The sequence below is a fragment of the Pyrgilauda ruficollis genome, unplaced genomic scaffold (assembly GCF_017590135.1).
Source record: "Pyrgilauda ruficollis isolate IOZ18807 unplaced genomic scaffold, ASM1759013v1 scaffold31, whole genome shotgun sequence".
Lineage (NCBI taxonomy): Eukaryota > Metazoa > Chordata > Aves > Passeriformes > Passeridae > Pyrgilauda > Pyrgilauda ruficollis.
In genome coordinates, this window is record NW_024524489.1 from 8,797,215 (window position 1) to 8,810,230 (window position 13,016).

At 50.8% G+C, this 13,016-nt stretch overlaps 1 protein-coding gene across 1 annotated transcript in view; it reads left to right on the forward strand.

Annotated features, from left to right (window-relative positions):
• The window catches only part of GALNT14 (polypeptide N-acetylgalactosaminyltransferase 14), a 95,017-nt gene that overhangs the window by 27,614 nt on the left and 54,387 nt on the right, over positions 1–13,016 (forward strand). The window contains exon 2 of the mRNA XM_041474024.1: positions 7,106–7,275. Coding sequence (XP_041329958.1) covers positions 7,106–7,275 — 170 coding nt within the window. The remainder of the gene's footprint in view (positions 1–7,105; positions 7,276–13,016) is intronic.

The following is a 13,016-nucleotide window of genomic DNA, read 5'->3' on the forward strand; positions in this document are numbered from 1 at the left end:
ATTTTAAAGAGATAAGATCTTTGTTCTTTATGTAGTGAGACTCTTATGAACACACCTGATTTTGGGGGTCCAAGATGAAAGAGCATCTTTGTAGGTGGAAATTCAAGGAATTCTGTTGCTGGATGTTGTTTTTAGAGGTCAGTGGCCTGGATCCTGCATTCTTTTCCATCTTCACAGAGAGGCAGGAGGTTCTTCACTAAGCTGGAGATGGTGAGGGTCACTATGGGAATTCCTGGAGTCTGTATGGGGTGTGTGATGCTGGCTGCTAGCCTGTCCCTGTGTAGAGGCAGGATGGTGGCCTGGTGCTACAGCCAGTGGGTAGGAGCACTGTCCACGTACGGAGCTCTGGCTCTGGCTGCCTGTGGGAGATGTGGATATATTTTAACCTGGCACCACTGCCAGTGCAGCAGTTGCTTGCTGATAAGTGTGGTGTGAACTCTGAGCTGACTTGTTTTCTCCTAAGGGAAGCCCTTGAAACAAAATTTGGCTTTTCATCAAAGCAATGAATCTGTCATCTTTCCCTCTGTGCAGCTCAGAGTCCCCTGCTCCTGATTTGCGAATAAATTCCCCATTTTGGTGGCTGCCCTGGCCATCCATTTTAAAATTAAAGCTTTGGTGCCCTTACTGGAAAAAGCATCAGTAATTCTCCAGTGGCTTTTCATGCTGTTATATTTGGCTGGAGACTTCAACAGATTTAAGCCTCTGGAGGGTGTTTCAGACCATGTATATTGTTTACCACAGATACAGACAAGAAGATAGACAAATTGCTGGTTCTACCTGTGATTGACTTAATGGTGGCCCAGATTTCTTAGCCCTGGGTCAGCTGCTTGCGCTGACTCCGTGGCCCACAACCTGAGCTGATGCCAGTTCAGTGCAGGGACAACAGGAGGAAGATGCTGAAGAGCCTTCTCCAAGGCCTTGAGGGGGATGTTTCCATCTAGGCTGAAGTTGCAGCTGTACTTTGTGAGGGTCAAGTCTTCTTCCAGTTGTTGAAGGTCACATCTATTTCCATGGCCTCTTTCCAGCCTTTGTCACTCCTGTTGCCTGATGTAGCATGTGCCTTGATTGTGTAAATGTGTGTGTGCACCACAGGAGAGATCCAGGCTCTGCCCACACAGGAGGTGGTGAGCACCAAGGGCAGAAAAGGTGGGGACAGTGTGGTCTTGGCCCCAGGGCCAAGTGAGAAACTGGGATGCTGAAAGGTCCTCAAGAACTTGTGCTCCCTGCTGAGCCAGCAGAGGAGGAGGAGATGCTCCATCCTTTGAAGATGGTGCAGAATGCCTGTGGATATGCATGAGCAGGAAAGGGTCAGTGGCAATGAGAAGCTTGATGGTGAATGTTCAAAGCTTCTCCAGGGACCCCAGCTGGAGGGCAGGCTTTGCTGGAGAAGTGCTTTGCTTTAATTAGGTATCTGTATTAATATTTTATTTGATTTTTCTTTTGTTTTGTTCTTTCTTCCCCCAAAGTGGGGTCAGAACAGACTCAGATCTGAAGCTTTTCCTTGAGAGACGAAAAAAATCACCTCCAAGCAGGGGGAGGTGCTGGTCCTTTTTGGAGCAGAGTGGGATCTGCTGTGTCTCCCCATGGGGGTCACAGAGGAGCTGCCACCGAGGTGCTCATGCATGCTGTGCCCAGGTTCCAATGCAGGAGGAAGAGGAGTTTCACAGCCCTCAAATAAATTAACTGGAGCTAAAATCTCCATGGGTCAGAAAAGTAATTAGGGCAGGTCGTGGTCAGGGCGGGAGCTGCCTCCATTCCCAGAGTGTGGTGTGTGTCAGCACAAAGCAGGGACACTGAGCCAGTGAAGCACTTAAGCAAGTACTTAACTTCAGGCATATAAACAGGGGTTTCTATCGGTTACTACAAATGCCTGGAGTCACTTAAGTTTGTATTTAAGTGCTTGATTGGCCTAGGGATTGTGCAGTTTGGGGAAGGAGGGTAAGAGGAAAGAGGTGACTTCCAGGGTTGGTGTGAATTTGGTGCTGAACGGTGCCTGATGCACTGGAGGGTGTGATGCAGGATGAGTACAAAGCCTGTTCTCCAAAGATCCAGAGCCTGCTTTTGGCACCAGCACATCCTCTTGGGGTGGGACAGAGACTGGCTGTGGTGCTGCCTGTCTCTCCCTTGTATCCTGGGGCTGAGACCATCGGGATGCCCAGCACTGCTCACTCAGGGTAAGCTGAGGCACTGCGCTGTGGGGTTGAGAAAACCACACCAAAACTTGACCAAAGGATCTTGTACCTCAGTGCTCCATCTGGGTTATTCAAGGATGAGGATGAAGGCAGTCTGACACTGTCCCACTTCTTTTCCCTCTGATGCTGCTGACCCTCTTAAGTGCACGTGCTGGCACCAGGGGACGAGGAGGGATGAGCCCTATCCTGTTTGAAGTATTATAATCCTTTCAGATGGCATTAGCGCCTGGGCCAGCAGCAGCTCTATAATTGAACCTCCTGTTTGCAGGGGCCCCATGCTTCAATGAGACTTCTAAATCTCATTTGTATAATGCCTGGTTGCAGTTCCTGCTGAAAGATTGCCCTCTGCCTCCAGTGCCCCCGAGCCTGCTGAGCACAAGGATGTCCTCGCTGGCAGAGGAGTGACAGAGCGTGACTGGGCAGCAGTCTGCTGCATGGCATCTGAGTTTCCAGAGCTTTCACGTGTTTACTGGACCTTGTGATAGGCTGATGTAATTTTAATTCCCCCTCCCCTCCTGTTTTTTAATGCCTGAGTCCCAGGGAATGGGCTCAGTGGCAAGTGCTTAGTCAGGTATTTTGTAGGGATGAGATTTTCCAGGGAAAGCTGGGTTTGAGGGGAATCGAGGTAGAGGCATGTTTGGCTGCTTTGGGGTCATCTTTACACCTGCACAAGAAAAACCCTTTTTGTGGTCAAATGGGTACCCTGGAAAACATTGTCAGCTCTGCCAGCCCCCTGGGCTGGCTTGGGTTTGCTGCCTCCTGAAAGGATGCTCGTGGCACTGGTCTGATTCGTTCTGGTCTGAAGGCAGAACTCTGCAGCCCCGAAAGGAAAACAGATTTTATTTTAGTAAAGGCGTAAGTTCTCTATGTTAAAACAGTGCCACAAAAGAAGAAAGTGAGTCAGAATCTCCTTTTGGCTCACACTGCCCACTCCTTGTCTTGCTGGGCAGCTGGAGGCCGGCCCAGTGGGGACAGTGGGTCCCAGTGTGACCTCCCTGTCCCCAGTCGCTGCTGGCTCCTCTGGGGAGGCTTTTCACCTGACATGCCCTTTCAGTGCTGGGCTGCCTCTGGGTGGCCAAAGTGCTGCCACAGCTGTCCTTTCCCTGCCCAGTGTCCAGCCTGGCCTGGCCTCCCGTTCCCTGCCGGGGACGCCGCGGGCCCGCAGCAGCAGCAGCCGCCGGCTGGGCTGCTTGTTCCTCCTTCCCGCTCCAGCAATCCCTGCTGTACTGTAATCACACAATTATTATGCCGTTAAAATGTCATATTCGCAGAAATCCACATAAACAAGGCATTAGCAGTTGCCAGGAAATTGTAGTTTTACTGCTAATGACCCATTTTCCCCCCGCAGCACCACTTGTTTTTTTTTTTCGTAAATATTATTTTTTCCCTTCTTTGTTTCTTTGTTTTTTTTTTCTTTTGTTTTGTTTCTGAGCTGTGATTTAAGAGGCAGATGACGAATTACATCTTTGCACTGAGAGGCTTTTAATCTTTAATGTACAGTTACAGTGGAAAGCTGCCCGTGTGCCTGCTCTGGGCTGTGTGCCCTGAGCCAACGAGGCTGATGGGTGGTTTTGGAGGAGGTGCCTTTAGTGGGTCATTTTTTGGGGGGTGCTGTACTGAAATGGCAGAGGAAGCTCTTGGTGAGCCCTGCTCTTGGCTGGGTGCTGGTGTGAGATGGAAGCTTCTCTCCACAATACGTTTTGTCAGCGTCTTTTTGTGGGTGTCCCTCTCCTTGGTCACCCCTGGGGGACTCCCCAGTGTGGTGTTGGAAGAGGCAACACTTGTTTGCCAAGAGCAGACAGCCCCTCCTTGGATATATTCTTCTTCTCTTTCCTTCTGCTCATTGAGTCTCTCGAACTCTTTTAAGCGTTGACTGTGTTTCCTATAATTAATACCAGTCATTAAAGTGCAGTGTTGAAAGAGAAATTACCTAATTCCAAGAAAAAAAAAATGAAAATTTATTACTAGTACGTGAGAGAAAATGAATGGGAAACTTGGAGAGATGAACCCTGTAGAAGATAAATAGAAAGGCAAGTGGAGTATTGACTTGATCCTTTTCTAGTGCAGGGTAATTTGGCCTCTAAAGTGAGTTAGATCATAATAAATTAAATTTATATTTCTGCACATCAGTTAAATAACTCCCAAGACAGAATTCTGGTGTGAGGAAGAGGTGATAATACATTGTGGAAATATTATAATGAAGACCTTATCTGGTAACCTGTAACCAATGTGCTGTCCCTGGGTAAGCAAAGGGGATTTCTCCTGGTGCTTTAACTCTCATTCCCTGTCTCAGATCAGGTGCAGGTGAGAAACAGGTGAGTCCCTGTGTGCAGGTTGGTGAGGTCTCCTGCCTCCTGCTGCTTGCACAGCTGGGAGCTTTTCATGCTTTCCTCTCCTGCTTTGAGCAGCTGTGTTTTGCAGAGGTCAGTGTGCACCTGTGTCTAAGCTGGGCATTCTGCTCCAGTTTCACTTACCCTTTTAGGGAGGCTTGGGATGGAAAGAACACCCAGGAGATTTGGATGGGTGATGCAGATCAAAAGCAAATGACCAACCCCCAGTATCTGCCTCTGGCTGAGGAAGTGAACCCAATCCCTGGTCTTGTTTTGTGGCCAGATAGGGATTAAAATAACTTTTTAATCTCTGGCACCTAGTTACTGTAGATCTCAGGTGTGTATTTAATTACCCAATATTTAATATCCATCCCACTGATAGCTTTCCTCATCCCAAAAAGGAGAACCTGGGTGAATCGAGGTGGGCTGGTGTCTTTCAGGTGGAGATTGCACAGGAGTATTAATTAGTCACTGCAGAGTGAAGCAGGAATGCAACCCTAGAATGCAAGGTATATCCAGAGCAGGATGAGAGGTAAATACTGTGGGGTAAGGCACTGGTATTTGTCCATGTATCCATTTCCTGCTGGGACCCCAGCCCTGGTAACAGTGCATTGGTGGAGTTAGATAGATCCTGGGAAAATGCCATCCCAGACCCTGGAGGACCCTGCCATGTGCCAAACCTTGCTTCTGCTGCCTGGCCAGAGCATTGCTGTGCTTGTAGCAGGTGCAGAATCTCCAGTTTCTTGAGGGAATCCACCAGCCCTCCCACCTGAGCCATCAGATTCTTGCACCCTTCTGGCCGATCCAAGGCTATTGGGTGTAACTGACATCACAAAAACCAAAACAACATATACACTCACACACATCTTACAGCCTTAAGTGCTTTGTGGCCACTTTCAAAAGCCATCTCTCTTATTAAGTTTGATAAAACCAACTTTTATTTTTTCTTCACAGCATTAAAATTTAGGGACTGCAGCTCCGGTGGCTGTTGCAGCAGCGCCAGGCCTCCTGGGGTCATCGTGAAATCTTATAAACATCAGGCTGTCACTGGCTCCGCGATGCAATCGCCTCACTTTTCCCTGATCTTTTACTGCCGTGCTAAATCATGTTTTGCAAGATGCCTGAGAAAAAAACCAACATAAACAGCATTTATCACCCTGTGCACGTCGGCCCTCCCAAAAGTCCGTGGCTGTTATGTGCGTCCTCATCGTAAAACTCCTGCAGGGACCTTACTGGTTTCATAACTTTCTCCCAGCCTTGAATAACTTTATTCCAGTCCTGAATAACTTCCTCTCAGTGTGGCTAGTGACTCAGGGGTTTCTTCTGATCTTCTCACACTTGGGTAGGTGCTGGAGGAGGTCCTGAGAAGGCCGTGGGGTCTCAGCAGGGGAGGATGAATACAACCCTGTGTCTGGAAACCCTTGCATCCCTGGAATTTGTTGGCTCTTTGGGAGTGCTCATGTCGCCATAACCCAGGGCGATGTGGGGCACCCTATGGCTGGAGGTGCCTGGCTTGCTCCTGTGGTGGTTCACTTGCAGGAGCCAATGCTCCCTCCTCCCTTTCCTCTGACTACAAAAAATGCACTGCCAGATGCAAGGAAAATCAATTATGGGATAAAAATCGCCCTTTTCAAAAGCTTCATTTTGCGCTATTAGCAGGCAAAATCGGCTTTGAGATGGTGTGAGCTGAGGAGGGGGGAAAAAAAAGAAAAGCAGAAGAAAAGATCAATTATTGGATAAGATCACAATTTTCTTTAGGGCTGAGATGTGTGTAAATGTTTGCATCTCTCAGTGTTACAGGTAGGCTGAGATCAAAGAGGTTGTGCTGCTGTAGCGATGAGATCTTATCGGCGCTGTTTTGTGCTGGCTGCCTCAGACACTGCCAAAGGATGCTTAAACCCCCGACAGCTTCTGCTGCTCAGGGATGCTTCAACCCCCACAGCACCGAGCCACCAAAAAATGCTTAAACCCCCCAAGGTTGTTGAAGCTGCTGGTTAACCCCGAAATGCAGCTTTTGCATCCTTCTGGAGTGGGGGGGGACTACACAGGCATGTGCTTCCCTGCTCTTCTCCCTGCAGTAGGGCTGAAGTCCACATGTGGTGGCACAGATGGACTGGAATTGGGCTGGGCCATGATGGCCCCCTTCTTCCAGGGTCCTGTTGCTGGAGCTGGGGCTAGGATGTGGCTGTGGAAATGTGGGATTACTCCTTTCCTACCTGAAAGGTTATGGGGGCCATGGGTCATGTGATGTAAAATACCTTTGGTTTTTGCCTGGAGAGAAATTAAAACCCTTACAAAACATTTGTGCTGCTTGAGAGGGGCATCCACCAGAGACCTGAATTTGGGTTCAAATGAGTCATTTTAATTCAAATTGGCAGGCTCTCTTTGACATGTAGTTTCAGGACGTAAGGACAAAAAATAAACCTTGAAGACCCCCATGGGACTCCTCGTTAGCTGCTCTTGCAGCGCTTGCCCGAGTTGCAGGGCTGGCGGAGCTCCGGCAGGGCTTGGGAGGACGTGTGGAGCGGGGTCAGGCGTGCTCCGCTCTCTCCTGTCTCTAACGGGGCTGACTTTTGCGCGCAGGAATCGGACGCGGACTGGGACGACCTTTGGGATCAGTTTGAAGAGCGGAGGTACCTGAGTGCCCGGAGGTGGAAGGGCGGCGAGGACCCGTACCGGCTGCATGCCTTTAACCAGCGGGAGAGCGAGAGGATCCCCAGTGACCGCGCTGTCCGCGACACCCGCCATCACAGGTTCTGCCTCCCCCCGGCTCCTCCTGGTCTTCCTCACCAAACTTCATGGTGTGGGGGCGTTGTCCCGTTTCCCTTCAGGGCTGTGGTTTCGGGCTGCCACTGGGTGTTCTTGGGATTGGGTCTTGCCCTTTGCTTGATTTCTTGGCATGTCTGGAAGTCTTAAACCTTTTGATTGAAACTGTATAAATTATTCCAGGACCATAGGGGAAGAAAAGAAAGGCCTTTATTTTCCTTTCAGTAAAGTAATGGGTTTGCAAGAGCAAGTCTCACTGATGGGCAAAGTCTTCACTGGTGCTGGGAACTCTTGCTCTCCAGACGCAGTGAGGGGATGCAAGCGGGATAAAATAACTGTTGAACATTGAAATTGCTCTGCAGAGAGAGGAGTGGGGAATAAGGGGTAATTACTGAGTGAGGAGGAGAGAAGGGTTAGAACTTGTTGGGTCACTAGCTGCTCCAGTGCCACTGAGTTCAGAAATATCCTTTGGTGCCCAAAGGAGCTTTTGGGAAAGGCAGAGAGGATTGCAGCAAGAGTTGCCTTCTAGATGGAGCTGCACTCCCCTGTCAGTGTGAGAAGGGTGGGGTGGGAGTTTTGGTGGACCCTTGCTTGCTGAGGCCTCAGCTGTAGTCTCCCTCTGGTTGTCTTTCCAAACTCACTGGGGAAGAGCTGCCCTTCCTGCTGAAGGTCAGTGAGGTTAGTTGTTAGTTTGCTGGATGGGGTGATGCGAGGATGCCCCGGTGGTGAAGGAAAAGCTCCCAGGGTCCCCTCAATGCAGTTTTCCTCCTTGTCACCTGAGGACACAGTGTATGCCTGGCCCCTGCTGTCAGTCACCAGCCCACAGCCAGTGCTAGCTCTTTCCATGGAGCTGTGCCTGGCATTATGCCCCAACTTGCTGGCAGCAGCTGTCTCTACTGCCTTGTCCTGGGAGCCCTTTAGGGGAAGTCCTGCTCTGGTGGGAGCTCTGTGCTGGAGCCAGCCGTAGCACCCTCCTGCCCGTGCTGCACCTTGCTCCCAGATCAGAGTGACGCCACTCCTGGCACCTGACCCAACTCTGAACTTCTCCTATTCCAGTTCAAATGCAGCACTCAGGCTGAAATGCTGAAACAGCATCAGTTCCCCAGCCCTGTAGCAAACCATGTGCTTATTTATTTATTTAGCTTCTTTTTGTTGTGAGGACCAGATGCTCCTTTCTCCGGAGAGGAGCTGTCAGCCCTGACGGACGCCTGTTATAGCTGAGCAGAGAGCGAATGTGCTATTCCTGGAGAGAATTAATGCCAGGGATATTAACCATCTGCCCTATTAAAAGGGAAGATTGGCTCGCTTGCCCCTTGCCTACCCTCACTGTGCCATGGCAGCCACCTTGTTCCTGGGCGGGCAGATGTGGCAGTGAGTGCTCCTGTGAAAGAAAAGTTCTCATTAAGGAGGAAGAGAGGGCACAGCACGTGGGAGGGGCTGGGGCTAATTTAATTTGTTTCCAATTTCCTTAACCCGGTAATTGGATTCTGATTTATTGAATATGCCTGAGGAATGCTGAGGATGATGCACCATTAGCCAAGCATTAGAGTAGCCACAGAGGAAATAGAGCTGCCGGCAGGTCTGGGGGAGGCAGGCACTGATGGAGAGGATGCAGGAGGGAGAAGGATCTAGGACTGGTGGTTGAGGGAGAGAAGAAAGTGCAGAGCTGAGCCCTCTGTGGTAAAAGAATCCTTACTTACAGCACAGGTGTCCTGGGAGCTGCTGCTCAGGCCCTGCCATGCAACCTGGAAGCTGGTCTTGAACTGTGCAGCAGAAATGTGTGGGAAAGCATGGATAAGCATGGCCTGCTCTCAGAGCGGGGAGAAGTTGCTGGTGACTGTGCAAGAACATATAAAGGGAATCCACCATGGCGTTGACTAGATGCCCTTCTGTGAAGGGGAGGGCAGCGTTGTGTGGACCAGGCTGTTGTGGGAGAAAGGACACCTGCGGTGCTCCTGCTGCATGTCCTACTGGAGGCTGTGTTTAGAGGCTTGGTTTCAATGGAGAACTTGGATTAAGCTGCTCAGAGTGAGCCCAGAGAGTCATGCCTCAATTCTACTGCAGCTGACTTGGGGCAATTCAGGACCCCACACTAAGGGGTGCCACTGTGCCAAGAGGCTCCTGCCCAGCTTGTGTGAGGGTTTAGGAAGCTTTGGAGAGGGTCTCATCCATCATTTCCGCTCGTTGCCATTCATAAGCAACTTCTCCTTCAGCCTCTCAGTGAGATGCTGTGCTCTGCTTTGTGACAAGGTTTCCAGTGTGTTGGCTCTCCATCCTTCATGCTTCTGCATGACGTGTGGCAGTGCTGAGATGGACCTTCAGACCATGGTAAGGCCCAGAGACCCACTCACTGGATCCTAATCCTAGGGACTGGAATGTGGGAATGCTGCTCCTTATAGCTTCTCTGTGGGGTGTTTTTCATTAGGATGGTTGCAGAAAGTGTCCTGGTGTTTTCTCTGCTAATCCAGCCAAGCATCTGGACTTGCCAGTGATAGCTGAATATACAAAATCTGGCAAGGGCTGAGCAGCAAGCTCCTTGCCAGGAGGTCATGGAGAGGGCAAATACTTTCAATGGGATGGGATGTGGCACTGACAGCCAGTTGCTTAGCAATGTTTGCTGGATTGATTTTGTTTTTAAATTGCAGCCAGTGGAATAGTTTCAGATGGAGAGGAATTGTAGTGTTCCAAGAAATCAGAGCAGGAGAAACCGTGGTGGCTCTCTTTGTCTGCCTCTGGCTAGTGCAGGGCTATGAACTTCAGCTTGGTTTGTGGATGATTTCAGCCAGGGATCTGGCATGCTTTCTGTGGACTACTTTGTGTCACTTGGCCTGGGAGACCTCACAGCCGGAGTTGGTCCTGGTGACCTTCTTGTGTTTCGCTGCCATTAACTCCCTTCCTGGCTGCACGTTGACTAAGCCCTTGGACCACATAAAGGGCTGCCTTTCTCCAAGGAGAAGACCTTGGATGGTCCCGTGGTGCTGCATCCCATCTTCCCTAAAAGTCAAGGTTAAAACACCCCTGTGATTGCACCAGCAAACCGGACCTGGAGTTTGATGGTACATCCAGACTGTGCAAGCCAGCTCATGCCTCCGGAGTGGGTGGCTAGTCTCCCTCCACCACAGTAGCCACATGCACTCGGAATTACCTCATCCCCACATCCCACCTCCTACAACTCCCACTGGCAAACGGCGGGACCGAAGCGGCAGCGAATGAGTCAGTGCTGGGCGCGAGCACGTGGCGGGGGGAGAGGAGCTGAGCTTTCCAATATTGCTCAGCGGCTCGGAAAGCCGACAGCGAGGACGTGTCGCCCCCAGCCAGAAGATTTTGTCGTGATGGCTCCTGGGCTTTTTCCATCTGCGGCAGACAGCTCCTGGGGAGGCTGGTATTCACCACGCCAGTGCTCCATATGCTGCTTGGGCTGACCTCCGCCTCCCGGCGCTCCGCTGGGTTTGATGGATGCGCAGATGCTGTTGTGGCTGCCAGGCTCGGCTGGGACCCGGCACCGGCCGGAGCGGGGGTTTGTGCTGGCTGAGCGTGGCAAAGCAGAGAGGGGAAGTTGGGGATAAGGAGAGGAGATGAGAGGCTGGAGGAGAGGTGAGAGCCTCCAGCAGACTTCTCCAGCTATTGCAAATCATGTCAGCCAGCTTCAGGCGTCTCCCAGTGTCTGTTTTCCTCTATTTGTTTTGCTTCTCACTTCAGCAGTGCCGGTACATGTTTAGTAGTGCTGTCTCAAGAGCTGATAAAGCAAGAAGGCCAAGGATGCAAGGATGAAGCCCTCTCAAATTCTAGTATAAGACTGCATTTTTGAAATTCCCTCCTTCCCTGAGTCTCAAGTGTTTACAAGAGGTCCTACCTACCCAACTGAAGTTTAATTTTACAGCTGCTTAGGGGTGTGTTTGTGTGTGTGTGTGTCTGAGATAGAGAAAGCAGCTGCTAAGATCAAGTTGTGATTGAAACATGAGGCTGGCAGGGATGCTGCAGGCATGAAGATCAGGTGTTGCATTGTCTGCTGAAGCTGAGAGCATCCTGGCAGCCCAGAAGCCAGGTCCTGCCAGCTTGTGTCCCCTAGAAAATCTCTGCTGTTACAGTGTTATAGTCCTGTTCTCTTTGAGAACAATAGCACACACTTTTAATCCTCCAGGTTTCTTCTCTTAAATCTCTGGGCTAAGCCAGCTGGAGAGTGTCCCCTGGGTAGGAAGGCTGCTTAGGACTGGTTGCTCTGCTCATGTGGTCTGGTTTTGGAGGGATGGGAAGATGCAGGTGGTGCCTTTGAGGTTTCCCTAAGGCAGAGTTGCTGTCTTGTGTTCTCAAGGTCCAGAAATGCCAGGATTTCAGCCCTCAAGCAGGAGCATTGCACGCTGCAATGCTGTTTTGACCCGTTAATTTCAGCTTGCATCCCAAGGGTGCAGAGCTTGCACATTTCACATTGCAGTGGAGCAGCTGTGGTTGGGCTAGGCAAAAATACCTGGCTGTGCTGAGTGTGGGGATGACTGGAAAAACAGTCCTGAGGGTCACCTCTGCTGGGTGTGGTACCTTGTACATGGACACCTGGGGCTGAGCATGGCTCTCTGCCCTTCCCTGTGTCCCTCTTGGACACGGCTGGCACATGGCACAGTGGGAGCACATGTTGGCATCCCTGTGCAGATGACAAGAGGGCAGCTGTGGCACGTGCAGGCTTTGGAGTGGCTCTGTTTTTGGGTGAGCTGATGATTGCCACCCAGACGTGGCAAGTACTGGGAATATGGTGATGTCTTCTTGGGAATGAGAGTTGAAGGGGAGAAAAGCTGGCAGCATTGCCTTTGGTTTGGCATGTTTATGATGCCCTTGGACTTCTCACATTGTCTTGTCTTCTTCCAACTTCCTTTCTCACCAGACCAAAACCACTTTGAGGCTGTTCTTGAGATGAATACTGGGTCTCAGCAGCCAGAAATGTGCTTTTTGCTCCACATAGGAATTTAGGCATCTCATCTTTCTTGCCTGGTTTCTTGAGAGTCCCCAAAGGAGGAACTTAATGTCTGGACACCAACATGTGTGGGAAAGCCCAGGCAGGACAGGGTGGGGGCTCTGCTCTGCTGTCCTCAGTGGTACCTGAACATTAGACCTGCAGAAGCAGGTATGTCCCTAGGGTCCCTAGCAGATGGCCAAACCCACTTTGAATTTGAGGGAGGGTTTGTAGGGACCTAGATGGACCTTGCACAGTTGAGAGCAAAACCAAACCTGTAGATTTTTGAGGTCTCCTGTTATCTCTCACTTTGCTGACTCCATACAATTCTTACTTTGGCCTCTGGACTGTAGCTGGGCTAATCCACTTTCCTGTGTAATGCAGACTAAGTCCCGAGGGATTGTTATTTTTAAAATGTGCTTATTCAAGCAGTGTCTCGTGAGTTGCTGCCTCGGGGTGTGCTGTGTGGTAGACCAGGGCAAGAGGTGGCGTGGGCAGGGGTGCATGTGCTTGTGGTCTCGCTGTGCCTGGTGCTGCTGAGTGCAGGTCTGAGCAGAGGAGCCTTGAGTGCAGTGCAGATGGATGGACCCCTGCCCGTGAGGTTGGATGAAGGAGGGAGCCAGGTGAGGAGGGTGGGGAGAGGGAGTGCTCACATGCTGCCACATCTCTGGCAGTGGTGAAAGCTGGAGGTGTCCTCATGGCCAGGTGTCTGTGCTGCTGCCTTTGCTCTGCCCTGTACCCTCCAGTGTGGGTGCTGCCCCTTGAGAAGTGCACGATGCTCTGAGG